This window comes from Alosa sapidissima, chromosome 20, assembly GCF_018492685.1.
Source record: "Alosa sapidissima isolate fAloSap1 chromosome 20, fAloSap1.pri, whole genome shotgun sequence".
Lineage (NCBI taxonomy): Eukaryota > Metazoa > Chordata > Actinopteri > Clupeiformes > Clupeidae > Alosa > Alosa sapidissima.
This window is the reverse complement of record NC_055976.1, coordinates 7,645,744-7,670,527: the sequence shown is the minus strand read 5'-3', so window position 1 is coordinate 7,670,527 and position 24,784 is coordinate 7,645,744. Positions and strand designations below refer to the sequence as shown.

At 44.3% G+C, this 24,784-nt stretch overlaps 1 protein-coding gene across 1 annotated transcript; it reads left to right on the top strand.

Annotated features, from left to right (window-relative positions):
- The first annotated feature begins 504 nt into the window (after window positions 1-504).
- On the top strand, window positions 505-22,157 carry fbxo38 (F-box protein 38). The gene is made up of 21 exons (XM_042074215.1): window positions 505-890; window positions 1,520-1,754; window positions 1,875-2,008; window positions 2,247-2,410; window positions 5,118-5,283; window positions 5,418-5,693; window positions 6,211-6,304; window positions 6,422-6,552; window positions 7,708-7,878; window positions 9,117-9,259; window positions 9,700-9,913; window positions 10,285-10,422; window positions 10,626-10,808; window positions 10,973-11,434; window positions 14,331-14,431; window positions 14,546-14,648; window positions 15,434-15,600; window positions 16,014-16,159; window positions 16,639-16,742; window positions 17,127-17,240; window positions 19,884-22,157. Exons 2-21 carry the CDS (start codon window positions 1,624-1,626, stop codon window positions 20,060-20,062), a joined length of 3,321 nt encoding a protein of 1,106 aa, XP_041930149.1. The 5' UTR covers window positions 505-890; window positions 1,520-1,623; the 3' UTR covers window positions 20,063-22,157.
- The last annotated feature ends 2,627 nt before the right edge of the window (window positions 22,158-24,784 follow it).

Below are 24,784 nucleotides of genomic sequence, written 5' to 3'. Positions count from 1 at the left end.
AAAAAAAACTTTGACAATCCCTATATGACCGCTTCGCTAGCTTCGCTAGCGGCGGTCATGATTATAACGGCTTTTGCTCTCTACAGTAATATTAGGGTATTTCCAGAATATGGATGAGAAGAGCAAATCAAAGTAATTTTTTAATCTCCTGGTAGGGAAACTTTTTTTACCTGCAGGTCACTTTCTATGGATTAAAGGCGCTCTATGCTGGGTAACTCATCGGTGATTTGCTGGAACAGTTTGTTATGTTTTTATGGGCAAGTTGTTTTATGGCTGTTTTTGGAGCCTGTTTTGTCCCCAGAGATCGCGTTTTTTACAGTGTATTCAGGACTCAGGCAGCTAGCGGATGGTGAGGTGAGGTAATTGACAAAAATGTCTTAGCCTAAAAAACGTATGATATCGCTCGCTCAGAGCACCTTTAAACAACAAACTGTCAGCAAACTCCCTGAACAAGCATGTTATGCCTAGCCCCTCCCACCATAGGCACAACGTAACGTAAGGGGTGGGGGAAACTAGCTAATGGAGGAAGTGCGTCTGAAAGCTGCAGCTGGAACACAGGGAGGCAGATTTCAGGCTGTTATTTACAGTGGACACACTCTGTGCATACCTATTAGACTCATCACAAAGGGTGTGAGAGGGTAGTGCTAACAGTCCCGAGATCAAAGAACATTGATATTATCTCATTGGATGTAAAGGATTTTGTTTTATACTTGTCTCAGAAAGGCCTGTGTTGGGGATGTAGCTGGCTAGCTCGCTGGCTAGTTATGAAGCTAGCTGGCTAGCTAACAACTCAGAAGTGTCAAGTAGCTGACCACGGAGATTATTGTGAATTGGTGAAGAAACTAATGCATCTCCACATCATCGTCATGCACTGCCAGTAAAACAAAGAGGTGAAGGCTGTCTTACTTTGTCTTAATGACTACGTGCATGGAACTTCCATCTGTGCACTGTGTAATGCTATGTCACGGAGAAACGTTTACGTTTTTAAAAGAGGTGGTCAAAGCGTTGTTGCTGCTTCAGTTTTGCTAACTTACCTCCAGCTAGGCTCAGACTTATTTCACTGTTTGGATTATTTTCTGTTCAATAGAAAATAGTGTCTCGTCGATTATTCACGTTATTCAGTTTGGTAATGATGTAGCATCTTATTTAGTTTGTTACATCGTTAGGTCAGTGTCTGCATCACTTCTTAAACATCCAGTAGTTGTTAGCATCATAGCTCTTTAGCTAGCTCGTTGTCATCATTGTTGTTGCTAGCTAAGTTAGTGAGAGAGCAAGCAAGCTTAGCGAATACCCACTAGTAGTACCGTTTTTCCAATGCCCATTGTCTTGTCAACTTAATGTTCTGAAATGCTTTTTTTTTAGGGGAACCTTATAGGATACTGATGGGATTTGACATATGTATAAATTATGTTCTTACACTAAACCACTTACATATGTGTAAATTATGTTCTTACACTAAACCACTGACATATGTGTAAATGATGTTCTTACACTAAACCACTTTTATTTTGTTATACAGACTTGAGACCCAGAGTGTGTGTGTTGCATGCCTGAAAAGTAGAGTCTAGTGGCTGGGGAGGGAGTTGGTTGTCTTCCCTAAGAGAAGATATCACCACCCTGGACATGATGGGCCCACGGCGGAAGTCCATTAAGATTCAGAGCTTGGATGAGGGTCTTCATGACCCTCTTAGTCAAGAGGAGCCCAAGGATTACATGAATGAGCTCTCACATGAAGTACTTTGCCACATATTCAGGTCAGTCACCAAAGGTCAAACATATCTTGTGTATGGCCATCTTACTCCCTCACAGACGTTTCAATGGTTCAATGTAAAGAAGCCTATGTGTCTTTAAACATAAGCTGTTACCTCCTGCAGGTACTTGCCCATGCAAGATATCATGTGCATGGAGTGTTTGTCTCGAAAGCTTCGGGAAGCCGTGACCCTGTACTTGCGTGTTGTGAAGGTGGTAGACCTGTGTGCAAGCCGTTGGTGGGAATACATGCCATCAGGTAGGCAGAATGTCCGACCTTCCTTGTGCAACACGAAATTTAGACATGATGACAGAAGAAAAGTGAGAAGTTCCTTTGGTTATCTCATGGACATGTTTAAACAGCACCAAGTAATTTTAAGTAAACACTTTTCATGTGCGGTCACAACCACAGCCAATGTGCAATAACCTCATCATTAAGACATTGTCTGACCATTTAATAACAGTGCACTGTATATGTGGCGTTGTACACATCCCAGGATTCACAGACTCCAGTTTCCTCATGTTGCTGAAGAAGATGCCTGACTTGGAGCAGCTGTACGGGCTGCATCCCCGCTACCTGGAGCGACGGAGAGTCAGAGGATACGAGGCGTTCAGCATCCCTGGAGTTCTAGAAGCTCTGCAGGCCTGCCCCAATTTGATAGTGAGTCAGTGTGGCTAGCTCAGACTAGCTGATTTAGGACGCTTAAAGGACTGTTCGCACCAGGAACAATAGCTATAACGATAACTATAACCATACCAATAAAAGCATCCACACTGACCAACGATAAGAAAAGTCTCTCTTTGTGTTGATGAAAGTGATGGCTAAAATTTGTGGGATTGTTTTTATCGTTCTCAAAATCGTTCTGAAAATTATCCCCAACTATATTGTTTGTCGTGATAGTTATAGTTTACTAGTGCAGTTCCCATTCAAACATGCTATTCCTGTCGTCCAATTACATGCCCACAGGTAGGCCTAGTTTATAAAATAAGATGATGGTGAAAAACATCAGTCCAGCTAAGCATTCAATAATGAATACTGAATATTATATGATATTATAATATAATAAATGTGCAGTGAGCAGAATTTAAGCATGGCTGCATGTGGCAGTTTTTACAGATCAAAATTATATAAGCCTAGCAGCTGTTTTGAGTCAAGGCTATATGTTTAGCCTATTGAATAACTTGATGATAAAGAAGATAAACCATTTTGTGGAATGATTCATCATATGCAATTTACAACGATGTGACTTAAAAACAATCTCTGGTAGCCTATAAGTGACATCACGCTCTGTCTGCCACTCATTGTCTGTAGCTGATCAAAATGACATAAGCCTAAAACTTTGAGTTAAGACTAAGGGCCCTATTTTCGCTACCTGGCGCATGGTGGAAAGCGGATTATTATCCCAGCGCAACGTTTATTCTTATCTTGCACGTCTCTTTTTTTTTTAGCAGCGTGCCAAGGGGTATAGCAATTAACAACCTAAGGAGGGGTCTGGCGCTATCGTACACTACCTAAAACGCATTACACCACTGACCAAGAGAGTTGTTTATATGTTATGTTAAGAGTGCATTATTAACACTGATACGGGCGGGTGCACAACGCACCATGTTTCTCTCATCCACAAACGCACATTAATGCAAAACATTACAAATTACAGGATTACAATGGGAAACATAATTAGAATAAAGATATTACGAAATACATCTCACAATGAGTAGTTATTCACCATCTTTTGCAAATTGGTAATGATGGATGAAAGTGATTAGGCGAGAGGCAAGAGGCAAATATGAAGCACAGCTGAAGACACACTGTCACAAGATGTAAGCTTAAGCTACTCCTCTGCAGGATGAACGTTTTTTTATTCAGTCATTTGAACATTATTGGGCTAAGTGTTGCTTTTTCCAGGCTATGTTTTCAATGGTAACCCCATTGTCAGTCAATAGTGAAAGCAATTAACTGTGTATAACTGTTTTGTCGTTGTTTTGGACTGACACCACAGTGAAGTTAGTTAACTTTGCCAATGAGTTCAAATAATAGACGAGTGCAAATGCGTGTAGGCTATACTCTACTCTACTTTACTATACTGCTAAGTTGTAGTAAAGCATGGTTTAGTGGAATAACTGTTCCATACAGTCTCGCTTGCAAGCAGATTCCTCAAATGCGCCGCTGACTATCAAAATACAGATGCGCTGTTTAAAGTTGCACTGCTCGCTGTTAAAGAGAATGACAGATGTCATTCTCATTTGGTTTAAATGATGTTACGCCCAAAACACACCCATGACTGATTGAGAAACCTAGTAACGCTTTGTTGCGCCATCCAGCCGACGAAAACACTCCCAATGTGAACTGGACATCCCACTAAATTTAAATAAGCTTTTCACCAGTGACCATGCGTTTTAGACTACGATAATAGGGCCCTATATGTTTAGCCTATTGAATAACTTGATGATAAAGAAGACAGACCATTTTGTGAAATGATGCATCATCATATGAAATTTGCAACGATGTGACGCAAAAACTCTGGTAGCCAATACGTGACATCACATCTTCCATTCGTTGGCTGTTGCTGCTTTGCATGTAGAAATGTCCTTAAATTCGGCACCATTATCACTCGCTTCAATTTGGCACCTTGCAGTAGGAATTGTTGTTTGTTTATTCAAAGTCGGTGTCCAATAGCTTATACATATCATACACAGACATATGACATCCACGCACACATGCATACAACAAAAATACAAAGGAAGATATCAATAGTCACTAATAGCCATTGCATACCTGTGTTTGTTTGGTGTGTTGTCCGCGTAATCATTTTATGCTTGCAAACCGCATACAGGGGGTCTTTATTGTTGAAGTCAGACATGATAATCATCCACACAAATTGTACTCCCTTAACTTTTTACCCGTGTGCATTCAGTTTTGCCAAAGCCCCGCTTCTATCGCTTCTATCTATAGCCTACAGTGCTGTATGAAAGGGGGATTGGCTACAGTAGAGCGGCGAAAGCCAATATGTGCTTCTTTTACGATATATTTAACAAGATCTTTTGCATTTCTTATCCAAACAACATCAAACTTGGCACTGCACTTGCTCGTGCCCTTAGCAAGACACCTGCCAAGTTCGAAATCAATCGAACGAACGGTATGCAATACACACACAAACACACACACAGACAGACGTTCCTGTAATTTACAGATAGATGTGTGGACGTGGTCATTCATATTAGTTACAGCAATATTTTTTTCCGTTATAGTTATCGGTCTTGGTGTGAACGACCCATTAGTCATGTATTTACAGCTTTATTGAAGTCATGCATCAATACCTCAGGTGATCCTTGGTAGTGTAACATTTCTTTTTCCCCCTTCTGCCCAGGGAGTTGAAACGTCTCACTTGGAGCTTGTGGAGGCCATCTGGAATTACATGCCTCAGGTCCACATCCTGGGAAAGTTTCGCAACCGCAACGGAGCCTTTCCTATACCCCCAGAGAACAAGCTCACCATTCCAGCCGCCGCCAAAATCCAGACCCTACACCTTGTTGGTAGGTGTTTTCTTATCGCGTTTGTGGATCTCTGCCATTGCAATTCCAAGCAGATATCCTTTATTACCTGGCTGTTCACTGCCATATTGATAAAGTTGTAATCCTAAAGCACGTTTTGGTATTTTGCCTTGAAGGGGTTAATGTGCCAGAGATCCCCTGTGTGTCCATGCTGAGACACCTCTACCTGAAGTGGGTGCGCCTCACAAAGCCTCAGCCTTTCAAAGACTTCCTGTGCGTGAGCCTCCGCACCTTCGTTATGAGGAACTGTGCCGGCCCCACCAACTCCCTAAAGTACGTGCCCCTGGTGACCGGCCTGGCCTCGGCCCGCAACCTGGAGCACCTGGAGCTAGTGAGGGTGCCCTTCCTGGGGGGACTCATTCAGCACGTGGTGGAGGACAGCTGGAGGTCAGGTGAGGAACAGACTGTGCTGACCGGCAAGGGGGTGGTTTTATGACAAAAGGGTTGAAATTGAAAGTATTTGATTGTGTATGTGTAAGGTGTATTTCATACTTGTATTTCTGGCAACCTGGGAAATGTCGGACTTAACAGAAAAAATGAATGGATCCGTGATTTTAAGATGGTCATGCAAATTATGGGAGTTTTTCGGGAGAAATAGCAAAACGGGAGGGCGCCAGGAGATGACCTTGAAATACAGGAGAAACCCGGGAAAAACAGGAGTGTTGGCAGGTATGATGCAGACCCAGGGGGTGGTTCTGTGTTGACCCAGAGGGTGGGTCTGTGTTGACCCAGGGGGTGGTTCTGGTTCTGATGAAGCTCTGAGTTCTAGAGTATCAAAGTGAAATGACATTTACTTTATTCTTGATCTGTTTGCTATACAGCACACAATGATGAATATTCTTCCTTTGACTGCCTCTGTTGAAGTTTGCCATGCTGACTGTATTGCTGACTGAGAATTCTCTGTTTCAGGAGGGTTTCGTAATTTGCACACTATAGTATTTGGAGCCTGTAAGAATGCACTTGAAGTTGACCTGGGCTACCTCATAATTACTGCCGCACGCCGGTAAGATTGAAACCCATCAGTTTGGTGCACTTGGTCAGTGGACTATGTAGACCACAAGTCACTGCACAGGACATAAGAGAGCCATGCTGAGTAGTGTGGGTGTTGTGTGTCCCTTAGGCTTCATGAAGTTCGAATTCAACCCTCCCTAACCAAAGATGGAGTGTTCTCTGCACTGAAGATGGCTGAACTGGAGTTTCCCCAGTTTGAGACTTTGCACCTTGGATATGTCGACGAGTTCCTATTGCAATGTAAGTCATCTGGACAATCATTTTCATTTTTGTTTGACAGGATTATTGCATAAAATTGGCATCTTTTTTTAACAAAGCTAAACAAAGCTTATTTTAAAGTGCTCACTTCTGATGATGTACCCCAGAAGTAGAAAAAGAACCAATTTAAGCCTAATTGTCTCTCTGTTGCAAAGCTCTCTTGACTTTTGAGTATTAGTTTTGACTTGAATGTAATCTCTTTCATGATGGATGGATTAGTTATCTGTGATACTGGGAAATAGCTTTGTAAAACATACATTTGTGCGTGCATACAGACATAACAGTTGTCATAGAAAAATGACAACTGTTAGACCTAGAAAAAATAATCTGCTCCTCAGGTTGTCCTTCAAGTAGGCCATCATATCAGTCAATTCTATAAGTATACCAAGGCATACTTAAAGTGCTTTAAATTACCCATCTATTTAGAATCTCACTCGGCCTAATTACGTCCAGTCCCTGCTTGTTAAAATTCGACCTGCTGTGTGTGGTCGTGTGCTGTTCTTAAGCAAACTGCACTAATGCATTCATCATGTCAGATCACAGATTTCTGGTTCCTCTCAGCTTAGTGCTGCATTCAAAACAGAACAGCGTGTCAGGCATGAGCCAACATGAGCACGTATGTTAAATCCCAGTGAAACAGGGAGGAATAAACAGGAACTCGTATCTAAAAAAAGATTCAGTGATGTTTTGCCATGTTTTCCTTTCAGTGAAGATGATAGACCTCAGATTCATCCTCTGTGAGAATGTAGGAAAATGACAGTCCACACCCATACACTGTAGACTTGTTTTGTAGTGTTTACAGATAGGCAGCATGCAACCCATTTCTTTCTTGTGTGATTTCTGCATGATGCTTATAGTGGTGCCACTGATATTTCAGTTGGCCATGTCTTCAGTTGGACTATTTCTATTCGGGTCGTGATGTGTCTCTGCACATCCCTTCCCCTACAGGTAGAATCATATCTTGGGTGTGTTGCTACAGCATACAACCCTGTCTTTGTGACATTTTATTTGTCTGGTCATCCAGGCTATCCATTCTGCCTTTTTCTCAGAAACAGTCATTTATGAACCGTGATTGTGAGAGAACTGTGAATATAATGATGTCTACTATGTGGTCTGAATCTCTGCTTTCCCCCTCAGGTAAAATGAGCCACAACGAGTTGGTGAAATATGGTCTGGCCGATGTGATCGAGAACCCAGGGATAATCACTGACATCGGAATGAAAGCTGTCAACGAGGTGTTCACCTCCATAAAGTACCTTGTCATTTACAACTGCCCTCATCTACACAACCCTCACAACTGGATAACAGGTACAGACCAAAGCCTTATCATCATAGTACATTCACCCTGAACAGTTATTGCTGTTTGTGTCCGCCATTAGCAGTTATTGCGTAGTGTTGGTGTCTGCTGCTAAACATGTCGGGTCTCTCCTTGCTCTACCACAGTTGTGCTCTCCAGCCGTATTCAAAAGGACAGGCAGTTAGGTGTTTGATTTGAATGCATCAGTGCTGTCTCTCCAAACCCAATCCATAGCTCAGACAGGCTAGATCACTGCTGAGTCACGGTAGGCCGTCCCATTCACGAGGATTCGCAACGTGCAGCCTTACAACCTTGGGTGCTGCACAGTCTGCATGCACTTGTGTTTTCCTTTTGTCAAACGGAGAGCTCTGTGGTTCTGGCACTGGGTGACCATTTTGACATGTTTTCCCTTCATTCAGAATCCTGAACTGAGTAATTGCTGACCGTTGTTGATAATTAATGTGTTTAGGAAACGGGTGTGATCGGACATGTTGAGGCTCAGGCTGCCAACGTAATGGCTTACCATTATGTTTGTGTTCAGATACAGTGTCCTAGGTTACAGTTTGTGTTGGCATATGGGGATGTTGAAGAAAACGGCAAAATTCTAACACAGCCAAAAATCATTAGTTTAGTGGTATTGTTGCATAGTCACTGGACATGGCAGGAAAGTGCAACCAATACACATTTCAAGAGTGAAGACAGCTTTGGAGTGATGCTATACTTTGGAATTGGAATTGGAGTTCTACCGTGAGAGTACCAAAGCCATGACATGGTGTTGCCAAGGTAGCAATTTCACTGGATCTACATAAATCAATCTAATCATAGCAGTGGCTTTCTTAATCTATTTAGATAATTGTACAACATTTCTATGACATTTACACTTTAGGACCTGCATTTAACTTCACAACCTGCGTTTAAATTACTTCAATTCACTGACGTATCTTCTCTTTATTTTTTAAGGCAATAAGTCAAAGGCTGCTAGCCTTTTGTGTTGTGTTATGTGGCTAAGCTGCTACCTAGCAGGTAAAGCACGGCTATAGCCTACATTTAAAAACAATTTGTGAGGTAGAAACGATGACACGTGTCTACATGCAATGCTACATATGCCACATATGGTACTCTGTTTGTCGCCTCAAATACTTATTTCCAAATGCTTGTTTTCACAGTGTTTGCTGTATGCAGCTTGTGTCTGTGTCTAATACTTTTATGTCCATTTGGAGGTGACTTGTGTGTGTTTGTGTGTCCGCAGACCACTCGCGCTGGAGCCGGCTGGTGGACCTCACGCTGGTGCGGTGTCATGCAGTCAAGCTGGACTCCTTCTGCCAATTCATCGAGTTGCTGCCCAGCCTGGAGTTCATCTCTCTGGACCAGATGTTTCGCGAGCCTCCCAAGGTTAGTCCAGCATAGGCGCCACCGTCTTACCTTGTCCGCTTTGCAGTCTTTGATCCCTGACCACAAGAGAGCTTCTGTTAATTGCACTCCAGCCACAAATGGCTATCTCTACGGAGAGACTGTGATATCAGTTACCCACTATAGCTTGAATACATCTCAGGTATGATAAAATATTATGGCCGTAGAAGACATCTCCATTTGTACCTATCGCCATGCCTGCGCTCTTTCTTCCTCTAAGTGTGTTTGTGATCCACTGTCTTTTGAGCTTTTTCATTAACCCTCACATTTCTCAAAATGTGTTACTTCAAAGCACTACCTAACTATCTAACTGAAGCAAACAGCTCTCTTTAGCAGGTGACTGGGTGTATTGCGACCATGGTGACCTCTGTCCATACAGGGCTATTTGCCCCAGTGCTGATCTGAGGCCTGTCTCCTCACAGGGTTGTGCGCGAGTGGGTCTGAGCGCAGGCACTGGCATCGGCGTCTCCTCGGCACTGGTGAGCAACCAGAACTCCAACAATGACAACGACAACAACAACAATAACAACAACCACCAAAACAACAACAACAATGACGCCGCCAACATTCCGCCGCACAATGACGAGGAAGCCGCAGCGCCCGTTCCCCAGCAGCCGCAGCAACAGCGACCGGAAGGTAGGTCGCCCGGCAACGGTGCCCTGTCACCGTCACCAGCAGAGGACAGAATTTAGAACAGGCTGGAACTTAATGATGGCCTTATGGGAGATGGCCCAGAGTTAGTCTGAGTGTGGGCTGAGTCATAGTTTTCTAACCCAGCAGAGCTGGATCCTGCTCTAGGATGAAGCCCTATCTAATACAAACCCTGCTGCTATAGCCTAACTCTTGGTCCTCAGAATGTTGACCATATACCCCTTTTAATATGCATAGTTTCGCCACCTAATGTTGTTTAGAAATTGAGTAGTACCTACATGAGATGGATCATGTCATCATGTGCTGTACTTGCACATTAGATTTCTGTGTTAATGTGTGTGTTTTTTCCTTTGCAGACATCAGAGGGATGGATGGGGTGGTGCAGGAGAACGCTGCCCCGGACCCGGTGGTGATGGAGGTGGCTGATGCGGAGCAAGGTGCCTCCGGCCCCAGCCAGCCAGCTCGGCCAGCAGAGGGCGACGAGGAGCAAGCAGGTCAGAGGGAAACGCCACTGATCTGAAAGCTGCTTCCATTTTCAAAATGATCAGAGCATGTCCGAATCACTGGACTGCCTGAATGTGGCCTCTGATTCAGGAGCACACACACACACACACACACACACACACACACACACACACACACACACTTTGAGCACTAGGTGTGTTGTCTCATCTTTGCTACCGTGTGTGTGCTGCAGGTCCCAGTGGGGTGCAGTCTTGCGTTAAGAAGCAGCCGGTGGTGGTGCTGGACTCGGACAGTGAGGATGAGGAGGAGCAGGAAAAGGCTCGGGTGCGGGCCCCAGGCCCGTCGAAGCCCTCCTACGCCGAGCCGGACACCAGGCCAAAGAGCTCCAGCTCCGAGGTCCAAGCCCCACACAGCAGTGAGTACAGCCAACCTCCTACAGGTTAACATTCCACATCTCTGTTGTGGTGTTCAGGCTGTCATGCCGTAGGTTACTTGTTGAAGTGGACATTTGGGATGCACATGTTTGGCTAGCTCTGGTGTTGTTTACTCTTTGCTGATTGGCTGCCCGTGCTCGTCCAGGTAAAGGGAAGACGCCGCTGCGGCGGCGAGGCCCGCCCCCTCAGGAGCCCAGCTGCGAGAAGGGTTGCCAGGTGACCAGTGAGCAGATCAAAGCGGACATGAAGGCTGCCACCGAGGCCCCTGAGCGCAGCGCGGGCAGCAGCGGGGCTGGCCAGGTGCCGGGGGCGGGGGCCTACGTGGGCTCCATCCGCTGGAGGGAGGACGCCGACAGCCAGGAGGAGGGCGGCCAGGGCGGCAGCTTGGAGGGAGGCCTGGCGCGGGCGGAGGGGCCTGCAGATCAGGGCGCTGGACGGATGGACGCCCGGCACGTGGGAGGAACCTCGGCCAACGGCCTGGACGACGACAACGACGACGAGGGGGATGAGGAGGAGCAGCACAGGTGTCTGCCGGGCGAGATCCCCCGGCGGCCAATCACACGCTCCCGCAGCCGGCTCTCGGCAGTGCCCCTGGTGTCCGAGTCAGGTGAGCTCTTACAGGTCATCCTCACGGTCACTAGGCTCTCACAAGGCCAATTCACACCAAGATTTGCAACGAGACGAAACCGTTGCAGTGGGGGGAATTAAACGTTGCAAAACATTACAGGCTATTTTAGAACACTTAATAATAATAATAATAATAATAATAATAATAATAATAATAATAATACATTTTATTTATAATGCACTTTTCATCACAGATCTCAAAGTGCTACAGGTTAGAAACAAAAAAGATGAGCAGTTTTAAAGAATAAGAAAAAGAAAAGAAAAAAAAGGTTTAAAAAACATCTAAAGAGGACCACTTAGACCTCATAGCGTTTGTGACATGTTGTCATTCAGTCAGAGGCGGAGAAGGCAGAGATGCATATCATTAGTCCAAACGGGTATGCTGATAGTCAAAACTTGCTTATTAGCTAGTTAGTTAACTTTGCTAACTAGGCAGCTAGATAGTTCATATCTGGCCATGAGTGGTGTAACAGAAGTGATGTTATGGAAACATTTGTGTTATTGGAAGTTGTCGCACTGGGGGCTATTCCAGAAAGCGGGTTTACTGGCTTAACTGGGTATGTTAACCCAGAGTAAGTGGTAAACCTGGGATTTCAGTTCCAAAAATGATCAGGTTATGTAAGTCACTATGGTAACATAGGCTCTGAACTTAACCTGGTAGAGGGTAGGTTATGTTCAGGTTTTGTTCAGGTAAGTGCACGTTCAGCTAGGCCGCTGTTTTGACACTTGTCACACAATGGCGTTTCCTTTTGAGAAGCGTCTGATTGACATAGAAGCACAAATCATGTAACCGTGAGAGGGTGGTAGATCACAACATGATATCCTTTCTTTTCCAAACGAGGTTTTGCGAGAGCGGAATCCTTAATATACTTGAAAAACATTCTCCATCCCTATATTTAACGTTATATAATATATAACACTATATATAACGTTACGCATCGTGGATCAATTCAAATAGAATAAAATAAATATTTAATGTAGCCTACACCATAATGGACATTTGTCTTTGAATCACCAGACAGATGGACATACAGACCACATTGAAGATATCATTAAAACAAGTAGGCTACGGTAAAAAAGGGTAAAATATAGAAAATGAATAAATAAGTTTGAATAGGTATAGCAAAGCAGCTCAGTCGAGTATGTGTGTTGTCACTTAGTTTGGTTAAGAATGCTGATGGAATTTGGGATAAAATATTTTTTAAATAGACTACACTTTTTGCCTCCCTCCAAACTTTGTGCATCGATGATCGCTCGCCGACTGGGAGTTTTTGTACGCAGAGCATATCGGCAAAGCAACTGTCTGTCGGTGGGTAAAGTTTGCCTTGCACTAAAGCGGTTCCTGCGCAACTTCATTATTTTTCCTGGCCACAAACCCGCAAGGATCATTGTGTAGTTTCACCAACTGGCAGGTCAGCATCACGTATTTTAAGTTTCCCAATTTGCACCGAAAGTATCTTTGCTGGTGAGCTTTTAATTAATGGGCCTTGGCTATTTCAGGGTTTTCTAACATCATCGGCTCCATGGATGGGATTCAAGTGCCCATTAAAGGGACACCAGGCAAGCCTGAAGCTTTTTCTCTACGAAACTCCCCCTCGCTCGGTCTGAAGCTCTTTTCCTTTTCTTTGCGTCTTCCGTCAAGGGTTTTCGCTGCTTCTTTGCCGGCTCTGCCATTATACACACGTTTGCAACAATCTCTAGCGTTTCGTTAGCCTGCCTCTGTGCTGTAAACTGATCCTGCTTCGGTCGGCGGGTAGGATACACCGAACTTGCAAGTGGGATATTCTTCCTACAGGCAGTAGGGGCGGGCGAGAGAGCCTTCATTCGCCCCGTAATGAGTCATTTAACCATATACCGACTTACGAAGATGATTAATTAACACGAAAACGTTGCCTGGTGTCCCTTTAAAGCGTCAACCGTAAACAAGGTAGATTATGTCAATAGGTTTCCACAGCATACGTTTCCAAAAGCTTATCACAAACATGGAAGCGAAATGGCCAGGGTCAGTACACGATGCCAGGATGTACTGGGAATCTAATTTGAGCAACACATTTCAACAGGGTGCGTTAGGCCTATACCTTATCCACCTGATCCACTACAGGCTAATTAATGCATAGGCTCTAACTTGTGCAATATGTGCAATTACAGGAGAACTTGATGGGTAGCCTATTGGGGGATAAAGGATACCTATGCCTTCCAACACTCATCACCCCGTAGCTTACCGTACCTTGATTCCGATGCTGGAGCGCAAACAAGGTTTAACTTGGCCCATAGCAGAACCCGCAAAATAGAAATGACATTTGGGATTCTCAAGGAGTCTATGACCCACTCAATGTGTGAGAAGGTAGGCTAGTTTAAGAAAGCATCATTCAAAGCAGTCAATACGTAATGTCCACTGAATTATTTAATATATTGTGCTTTTGACATTAATAGGCAATCCTAAACACGTTCAGTTATTACAGTTCTCTCTTCATAAGCCTCAAGGAGAACTTGCTACTTCGCCTCTGAACAATGTGGTGCTCTTCGTTACGCTGATTTCACTCATGGTTTCGACTCTCAATAGATTATGTCTTTTTAAGTTCACCTGTTTTGGAACCGACAGCTCGGGTTTAGTTGCCACGGGTTCAGACAACCCAGTTAAGTTTTATCTCAGTGTTTGTTAAGCCTCCTTTCTGGAATCCCCCCTCCCTGGTTTAGGTTAAAAATCTATGTAATGTTTAAATCAAGGACTCCCAACAATGTTTGTAAGGCAAAATAGCACCCTTATAGTTTGCTTATCTAAATAGTGGCACAAGGTACTATAATAGGAATTATGATGCCCAATGTCGAGGTTCAGTGTCTTTCTAAACATGGGTACCCTTACCTTTGTTGCGTAGAGCTGTCCAAACCAAAGCCTCGGGTCACAGTGAAGAGGAAACGCACAGCGGACAAGTCCACCAGCACCAGTGACCCAGTGACCGAAGATGACCACGTACAGGCGAGTCTTCCTCAGCCTCCTCTTCCTCATTACATGGTCTGATAAAAAAGGGATCCACATTTGAGCCTTGTACTGTGTGTGTGTGTTCTATGTTCTATTTTTTCTGCCCTGAAGGTGCTAACACTAAAGTCCAAAAACCTGGTTGGAATCACCCTCACAAACTGTGGCATTACAGACCTGGTGCTGAGAGACTGCCCCAAAATGATGTTTGTCCATGGTGAGTACGCCTCTGAGTCACATATTGAACGAATAATGACTGACCTTTCATACGTACAAAAAAAATAGCCTTCACCTTGGGTGGTGTAGTATTTTCCATGAAGTGCAGGACTATTATCTCCCCAGGAGTGAATTGTGAAGGATTATTCCACTGCTATTGGCTCTAATATGGATTTATTTTTTGACATCAAAAAGGCCCCAACTGTAGCCAGTTTTAAATCTAGACTTAAGACCAAACTGTTCTCAGATGCTTTTTCTACCTTGTCTTTTATTACTTTTTTTACTACTTTTGCCTTTGTTTTTGCTTACTAATTATTCTTTATTTTTAAATGATTTTACCTTGTGTTTTATGTTTTCTTTTTATTATGATCTTTACCTTTTAACTATTCTTTGACTATATTGCCCTTTTATGCTTTTATTTGTTATTATTGTTTGGTTTTGTTTATGTAAAGCACATTGAATGACCTCTGTGTATGAAATGCGCTATATAAATAAACTTGACTTGACTTGACTTATTTTTTGAACAGAAAATTGCCTTTCTAATTTCAGTTTCAGTCATGTTGTTGAAGGTTGCCACTCTAAGAAGTATACGTAAACCAAATGTTTTAGACTTTACACAAAAACAGTGAAATAAGCAGTGGTAGAGCTTCTATAGCCCTATAGTGTATATGTCCGCAGTGAAGTCTAAACCTGTGGTTTAATATTATTTATAAAAAACCGTGTAGGTTTCCGTGGTTACCCATTCACTGTGTGTTCCTTCCTGGTCTTGTCCTCTTGCGTCTCCAGCCACCCGCTGCCGAGTGCTGAAGTACCTGAAGGTGGAGAACGCCCCCATCGTCAACCGCTTCGACTACGCCCAGTGCAAGAAGCTGGACATGGAGCAGGTCCTGGATCAGATCCTGCGCATGCCCCCAGAGCGCAACCGCATCATCTACATGAGGCCCATGCAGCAGGTCAGAGCTGCTCAACCGCACCGCCCACTCCCCATGTCCTACACGCTTAACTGCTGACTAGAGAAGATAGTGGTTTTGTTGGTTTGATACTGTACTGTAAGGTGGCAACATAGTTGTTTTGTAACATAGTTGTCTTTTTTTCTATATATTTGAGCTGAACAGAAAATGAAATCACAAATACACTGTGTATGTGTGTAATGTAATGGGAGGGACTATTATTAGATAGTATTAAAGAGTTGCAGGATGAACTGCCTGGTTTGGAGGGATCCCCTATTCCAGTGAAAATCTAGTTCTTACAATCCCAATGATCAGAAAAAGCGAAATGTTGTGAATGAAAGGTGTATGGTTCTAAAGCTCGTCAAAGGTCAGCAGGAGCCCAGCCCAACTCCGATGCCTATGTTGTCGTCCCGCAGATCAACTCTCTGGCGCTGGAGAAGATGCTGTTCAGCGGCCCGTACCCCTACCACATCGCCATCATCCACGAGTTCAGCAACCCGCCCAACGTCAGGAACAAGGTGCGCGTGCGAAGCTGGATGGACACCATCGCCAACATCAGCCAGTGAGTAGTGTCGGCCGCGTCGGCCCCTCGGCTCCCCGCAGCTGCACAGGAAACGCGCCTTTTACTGACCGCACTGTTCCCTCACTCCACTGGAAGCTCACACTGTGCCAGATTAGCCTTCCCTCAGACATTGTGTGATTTAAGGGGAAAAAAAACACACACACACACATATATGAATTCAAATAGATTATTTGCTGTCTATGATTCAGTCAGTTGTATGTGAGCAAAGGTGACTGATATTACGCTTTAAGGACCGTGAGCAGGGGAATATGAGGGAGGAAAGCAAACCAAACCAATTCTTTTGTTTTCAGTGAAGAACTTAGTGTGCAAGTCACAGAGTGACCACCAGGTGGTGCTACTGTTCCCACGCTGAGTATTTTAATGATTAGTTGAGGATCAGGACAGCAGAACAATCCTGGGCCAAAGACACTGCATTTCATCACCCAACCCCCAGTGAATTATTTTCATTTCATCAACAGAGAACTCATCAAGTACGAGTTTTTCCCGGAGGCCACACGAACGGAAGAGGATGTGAAGAAGTATCCCAACTACCCCTGGGGGCGAGACATCTACACCTTGGAGGGTGAGCGGAAGTGGGGTCCAGCCCCTCGGAAATGCAGGGTCTCCGTGCTCCACACATCCTGTGAAATATAAATAGAACCCTCCACATGCATCTGACCTCGGGGCCTTCTCCACCCCCCAGCCCCCTCTCCACCTCCCTAAAGCTAATGTCATAACAGTGAGATGGATTCAGTTTGGGAGGCTTTGGGTCATTTTGGTCCCACCCTCCCCATCTAAGCACCCCAGTTTATCATATAGAGATTTCCCATGACCACTGCTCCCACCCCCCCATACCCCACCGCTGTTTTGTTTGATTATAAACTTCACCCTTTCCCTTGGAGTCCTCATCATCTCTCCTCCTCCTCCTCCTCCTCCTCCTCACCTCTCACTGCTCTCTGGTCTGTAGGTGCGGTGGATGGCGCGCCGTACACTATGATCACTGATTTTCCCTGGCTACGGACACTACGCGCAGCAGAGCCTAACAGCTATGCTCGCTATGACTTTGAAGATGATGAAAGCAGTGAGTCATTGCTTTTGATTATGTTGTTTTCCCTGTTTGTTGCATGATGTACGACCTAATGCCATAAGAACGTTTACATTTCTCCATGACCCTCACCACTTTCATGATAGAGCAAAGATATAATATTAGTATTACATTATCCATATGCGATGCTAGTATGGATAATGTAATATGGTATAGATTATCCACATGAGCGTTAGTAAAGCTCAGTCAATCACTACTAGTGAGATTTGACATTAGCAATTAGCATGTATTCTCATTTCAGGCTCATTCATGATTCTAATCTTGTGCACTTCCACGTCCACATTCAGGGAATTGCTCCTCATGATCCTCTAACTGTTGGTTCAATGTTAAAGAATTCCAGCCAATCAGCATGTTGCTTCAGCATCTAGTAGTTCTGGGCCTGTATATACAAAGCATTTTTGTCTTGTTTCTCTAAAACATTCTAGGTTAACGTTGTCCTTAGTCCTGTTCGCAAAGCTGCCTAGTCTCAAATCCTAGGATCAGAAAAAGATTCCATTGCTATAGCTGACCTCAGTTGTCATGTACAAACTTGCTTGCAATGACCTTGTGATTGGTTGGTGAGTGACAGGTCTGTGCCAGTGACTTAAAGGCACACTATGCAGGTTTTTTAGCTTAATATGCAAGTTTTTCTAGCTTAATTTACCTTCATTTAACAGCTTCAGAGTCATTGAAATGGTTATATTACTTTTTTGGGGTTGAATGGTGGCTGTCTCGCTTCCCCCTAGCGCCTGTGAGCGGAAAAACCACCCTTGCAACTGTGGGCCGGCGGGCCGACGGCCTCAGTGTCAGGAAGTATAATGAGTGTAACGAATTGCTTTACTGCATTCAAATACACATACACGCTAGGCACTGGCTAGAAAAAGGTAGCGATGGAGTTTCTCAGACATTCGTCATGACAGAGCCAGCGAAAAAGAAGCAAAAACCGAGAAAACAGTAAGGAAATTGCCAATACTGCATAGTTTACCTTTAATAAATGTGACCGGCTACAAATGAAAAAGTGAAGGAATAAGCCCCCTATAAGCAATACTTTGTGTGATTGGAAAGGAAAATTGCATAATGTAAGAGAACATCCATACAATCATATGAGTATGACCTATGCGTTGCGTCTCCGGAACTGTTCCGTTGTGTGTTGATTTTCATTTCGGCACCAATGTTAACAGGTTACAGCAGCCACAGTGCCTCCGCCATATCTGCGTCTCAGGCACGGCTTGAACCGTGCTACAACTGTGACCCAGCTAAAGAATGGAAGGGACGCCTATTTTTCACTTCATGCAAGCGGTTCTGTGCAGAAATACACTGAAAACACCAGTTGATAGTCATAATTTGTGTTTAAAAGGAAGTGGAAGCTACATGTGTGCTATAAAATCGCAGAAATACGGTGACTCTGAAAAGGAGGACAAGTTGTGTTTAAAAGTGAGGGCAAATTGGCCAAAATGAGGATCAGTATTTGGCTTTCCTTTACTTAATGTTAAAGTAGTTATCGGCCGTTATAAACGCCGATACCGATAGATCGGCAAATAGCTAATCGGCACACCGATTTATCATTCAGATTCTAGTTTCTGTTGTTCTCAAAAACGCTCACAATGTTGCTGTTGTTATAGTATATTCTGTAGACTAATACCCATACCCTAATAACCATATATAGTTTTTACCATTATCGTTTGTTCTAATTAACCATTGCTAAAAGCTATAAACCATCATTGTGTGTAGTTATTGTTTTCAGTGTGGATGGGTCTGTATTGCATCCCTTACAAGCTTTATTTGCAATCAATGGCCCTCATTTATCAACCGAGCGTAGAAACCGGTATAGATCAGCACAGAAATCATCTTATAACGGGGCTCACGTGTGATTCCTGAAACTTTCGTATCACTCCAATTGCAGCGTAAGAATAAACGTGTGTTAATAAATGTGGCAGCTGGAAACGAGCGTAATTTAAATATCACGGCCCTATATATGCTCGTTTTAAAGGCCTCGCCCCTAGAATTTACAACATCGAGGTGCATTATACGTCCAAGAGAAACATTTGTGATCTCAAGATAGCCACAGTGACTTTGCAAGTCCAGCTGAACTTTGTTAATTTTGACAGCTAGAAAAGTGTCATCAAGAAAGCTGGGAAACACATCAATTACAAAGCTGGGATACTACAATTACATTCATTACAAAACCATACGACACTGCCATTTGCCCTTTGAAAATGATAACAAAAATAATTATGGCTGTTGTGTTTTTCAAAGAGAAAGTAGGCCTAATCCTCTCCACATAGCCTATATGGCTATCCTAAGTCATTAAATGTGTCAACATAACAGGCTACATTACGGCAAGTAGGCTACAAATGTGCAGCAAAAGTCTTAGGTCCAAGATATTCCATGAATTGAACTCTTCAACTTTCCAATCCTCCAGTGATTTACTGCTGCACCGTGCTATGCCGCCTAAGATTTGCGTACACGAGTTGAGACTTGACGTGAGATTCGAGCGTAGCCACCCCATGCTTTGCGTGGAAATGAGCGCATGCCTGTCCTACGCCTGTTTTACGTCGAACTCACGTTTCATAAATGAGGGCCAGTATGTATATGGTTCTATCCTACGGCTAACATTCCTCCTCTCCCTGCTCCACGTAGCCACCATCTATGCGCCACGGCGAAAGGGCCAGCTGTCGGCCGACATCTGCATGGAGACCATCGGCGAGGAGATCTCGGAGCGCCGGCAGGCACGGCGTGGCGTTTTCCAGCGGCTGGTGGTGGTCTTCATCCACTACTGCGATGCCCGCGGCCAGCCCATCGACGATGACTACATCTAGTGCCTCGTCTCTTCCTGCCCATCCCCTGCCCCCCGCCCTGCCCCACAGTGGAGGGGGCTAGTGGGGGGGGGGGTGGGATGGGGTATAGAGACTCCTTTGAAGAGGAAAGGGGGTGAAGGGGAGGTGGTTAAGGGTTTGACCACTACCTGCTCCAGCACAGGTGCTCCACACTGACCTCCTCTCTTCTCACCTCCACACGTTGGTCTGTGGTACAGTCTATGGGGGTGGGGGTGCAAGAGGACCTTTAGGAGAGGGAGAGGTGTAGGAGCATAGAACATGCTGCCCTGTCTCTCACCAGGAGCACCATGACCAGATGACTGAAGAAAGAAAGAGAGAGAGAGAGAGAGAGAGAGAGAGATGATGAGTGTGTCTTTCTTAAAAGAAGTATGTTTTGTCAGATGAAGCATCAGGCTTTTCCTCAGTTTTCTTTTCAGGTGTCCTACCCAGAGTGTTGTCATGTGTGAGTTGGCCTCCCCCAGGACCCTCTGTGGCTTTGCTGCTGCAGGAGGAGGACGATGAGATGTAGACTCGCTTTACGCTGCTGCTCCCAAGGTGCAGGAGAGCTCACCTCGTGAGCAGAGTGCACACCATGGGTTTCTTTAGAGGTTGGTTTCCAGTAGGGGAACGTGCTGTGCTTGGTGAACATTCACTAGGTTGTGGTTGGTTGGTTGGTCTTTCAGTTGCATATGAAGTGATACGATCAAACAGAAATAGTATTCTGTTCTCTGTTGTGTTGGTTAATCCCCCAAAGTGTCTACTTTTTTTTTTGCTTGTGTGGAAGATTTCTACTGCTAGCTGGTGAAGTACCAAGTTTTTATTATTTTTGTTTTGTTTTGTTTTGCTTTGTTTTTTGTTTTGTTTTGTTCTGTTCTCTCACCTACCTCCAGTGCTGAGAGGAGGAAGCACGCTTTCCAAGAGCACCCACCGGCAAGGCTAGAAGTGCCCTTAGAAATGAATCTGAATCTATAACCTCTGTCTCTTTTTTATTATTATTATTATTATGATTATTATTATTATTTTTTATTTATTTTTGCTTTATTTTAATTTACCTCTTTCCTTTGCTCTTTACTCTTACTTTACTCTTGAGATCTGACACTGGGTTGGAGTAGGGACTATTACCAGAGATTGTATTGGTGCCATTTGTTGGGTTGTTTTACTCCTGTCTGTCGGGTGAACGTTTTGGAGGCCCCTTGCACACCCGTGAAAGTATCAGAATCATTAGTTACCTTTTCTCCCTCTGTAGTTCTGTTTTTCTAAGGATTAAAAAAGGGATTCAGATTTCATAGAGGCATCAACATGTTTTGTTTCGCTGGATACACTCATTCACATCCTCTAGTTTAGTTTGGAAGACCGTAACTGATGAGCGTGAGAGGTGAGCGGGTCATGGCTGAATTCATCCCTTCATATGACCCACATGTGACCAGGTGTCCACCCCTCAAACCACCCCTCATGGCAGCATCTTTACTTATTGTCCCCGTACTGCCACCATTCTGCTGGTGACCAGAGGTGGACAATGAGACTCCAGGAATGTGTGTTAGAGAGAGAGAGCTTGCGGGGAGAGCGCTCTGGATCTGGGATGAGGTGTTGCACCCCGTTTTTGTTTGTTTTTTTTGAGCGAGTTTTCCACAGGAAGCTCAACAGGTGAAGAGATTGGTGCATGTCTGGTGTTTGTGTGCATCGACAAATGACACGAGAAGAAGGCGAAAGAACAGGAAGAGGAAAAAAAAAACACGTTTTGTCTTAACTTCGCACGCAATGCTGAATACATTTACTGTGAAAGAACTCGGTGTTCCAGGAGTTAACATGATAACAAAGTCAAGTCAAGAGTGAAAAAAAAAGCCATTAAAAAGCGTCATCAGCCCTCCCTGTTTTCCTGCTGCTGCTGTTCTTTCTACTCGAGCGACTGACTCTCCCCTTTCAAGGCCAAGCTAACAATCGCTGGTGGGTTTCGACTGAGAACCATGCTAAGCACTGCAGAAACCTGTGCACAAAAAACCTTGTACAGATAAGCTGTATTTAAAGGATCTTCCAGATTTGTTTTATAAGTTTATATAAAAAAAGACCTATTTCACATAATAAAAAAGGGAGAATACAAGATTGTGAGTTTTTCATCTTTGTCTGTGTGTGTGTGTGTGTGTGTGTGTGTGGGATGGTGAGAGAGGTGACATCAACCACAGGTGTGTGTTTATGAGATTGACTCATAAAGGGAATGAGCTGGAGTCCACATCACTGACGTGTAAGTGGTGGCATCTGTAAAAACATACACAGGCTCTGCCTATAGACAGAGTTAAGACACAGTGCTGCAATGACTAAATGTTAAGTGATGAGCAAAATGAATCCCCCAATGTGTTATCCAAGTTTGGGATTTCCAAATTGTGCACTTCAGTCTAAGAATTGGAGTTGTATCTGTTTTGTTCAAATTGTTTCTTCAGTTTGCCCATATATATAGATATATATATATATAAATATAAATATAAATTCACCATTACTCAAATTCATGCTTATGTAAGAGCCCCATTTAGACCCAGCACACACCTGTCCACAGCATACCCTAGGCTCTCTGGGCTCAGAACAGGCCCAGCCCTGGACTCTGCCAGACACCTGGTTTACAAGAAGCACACAGCTGCGTGTTGCAGAGAGACAGAAGGAGACGGAACAGTTTTCCATCAAGCCGGCACACTGTAAAAACCAACTGCTCTGCAACCTCTTGCCCAAATGACTAGCACAGACATGGCTGTCTGAAGCCCTTCTTGCCCTGCATGTGTGAAGAGAGGTGAGATGAGCTTGCTGGGTGTGGGTGTCGGGGGGGCTGGGGCTGGACGTGAGCGCGTGCACACCACTGATCTGGAGTTAGTCTTGTCGCTCTGTTTACTCTGTGCTCCCTGACACCGAATAGGTGTTTAATGTTAAAAGCCATTTGTCGCTTAACTCTTGTCCCGAGCAGGAAGGCAGAAAGATTTGTGGCAGGAGCACAGTTATCCTCTCCGAGCCGAGTTCCTGTCTGAAGGGGCTCTTGAAACCTGTAATGTCTCTCCACCACGCACGGAAGGTCTGCCAAAGTTTGGAGACGCTAGGTAGGAAAAATCTCTGCTGGGCCATGAGATGTGTTCCTCCTGTACCAAACCTAATGGCTTCACAAGATTTGAAGATAGCTGCTGGCCTTAGATGAAGTCTTTTTGGCCTTGGTTCTCCCTCTCATTCTGTAAATTATTTATTCCTTTAAGGCAAATATAGAGATTCTTGAAGAGTGTTTAACATAAGCTTCATGGTCTTTCGTGGTCTGTTATTTAGACCTTCTCATCATGGTGTGCTTTCCTCTTTTTTTCACCTATAGTCCTTCGGGGAAACTGCCCTAGTTCGTCGGGTGGATACTATGTGAATAGTGGTGTTTCACAGTCACGGTCTCGAATTGAAAAGTTGACAGCTGTTTCTTTGTCTAATTCCACAAACTTGTGCCCACCACATAAACTGGTCTTAATCTACTACTTTCCTGTTGGTCTTATCATGAATATGTGTGTTTGGGGGTGGATGTTCATGAGGCAGATGCAGGCAGACAACATTTGACACCTGTTTGGGCCTAGAAAATGGACATAATTTTCTGTCTTGGCTGTCATGTACCGGTAATATGCATTTTCAACACAGTAGACTAATTTCTACTGAGGCCCCCAAACTGCCTTGGGATTTCAGATGCCCTTTCATTGTCTTCACTGTTACTGTAAATATAATTTCCTCCTGTTGATAGTATCCAGATATAGAACGCACACACACACTCAGTATAAATAATGATAATTATATCTGTGAGGATTTACATGACATGGCTGCTTGGACAAGGTGCTGCTTTTTTAACTTTGTATGGCTTAGTATTCCCCACTCTGTGCGTGAGGAATTGGAGGGGGAGTCAAGCTTGATGGCAGTGAAACACAGCCAATGAACCCCGTCTCGATGAGAGCAATTTCCTGAGTTTCCCACTCTGTCCCATTCCAGTTAATTAAGTAAAAAATAATCATCCGTCCACTGTTTGATTTAATTTCCCTGCAAATCCTTCCTGAGAAACTGACTGAGACAGACACAATTCCAGTCCTGCCAGCTATGGTGTGAAGTTACCAATTTTGTCTTTACAAATATGACAGCAGAAATATTACTATGCTGGAAGATGATTGTAAATGAAAGACACGATTACCCATTTCATTGTCTCACTATATCAAAATGTAAAAGGAGAATGTTGTAATGGAAATTGGTTTTAATTGCCAGGGAAGAACACCACACCACAGGACAGTCACTCATTCTTCCGTGATCCCCTTTTCACTCTCACTGCAACAGACACACGGCTGTCAGCCGGGCAGGATCCAGCGCTCCTCACTTTGCCGCTACATCCTGCCGACGGAGCAGGTATGGCTTTTGTCACCCCCCACCCCCACCCCCACCCCCACCCCCACCCCACCCTCGGCCGTGGGGCGCTGGCTATAACATGCCGCTGAGCAGAGCCAGCCCAGTCAGATGTGACAGGAGGGCTAAATTAAAAACCCTGGCTGGGCGCTCGTTCTCCTCAGGACAGGCAAAAGGTAAAGCACATGAATCTTCATTTTGGAAGCCAGACAAGAATCTGTCTCCATCAATCTGGCCTGAGCTGCGCAGTGCACTGGAAAAACTGTTTTTCCTGTAATGAAAGATAAAAAAAACAAAGTTTTTCTTCTCAGAGCCAGCACATCTCAGCTATCAGTG

Bases quoted from the DNA above. Each gene is read 5' to 3' on its own strand.
- fbxo38 (XM_042074215.1), top strand. From the start codon at position 1,624: ATGATGGGCCCACGGCGGAAGTCCATTAAGATTCAGAGCTTGGATGAG. The intron at 6,305-6,421 runs GTAAGATTGAAA...TGTGTCCCTTAG, and splicing joins ATAATTACTGCCGCACGCCG to GCTTCATGAAGTTCGAATTC. The intron at 10,423-10,625 runs GTCAGAGGGAAA...TGTGTGCTGCAG, and splicing joins GGGCGACGAGGAGCAAGCAG to GTCCCAGTGGGGTGCAGTCT.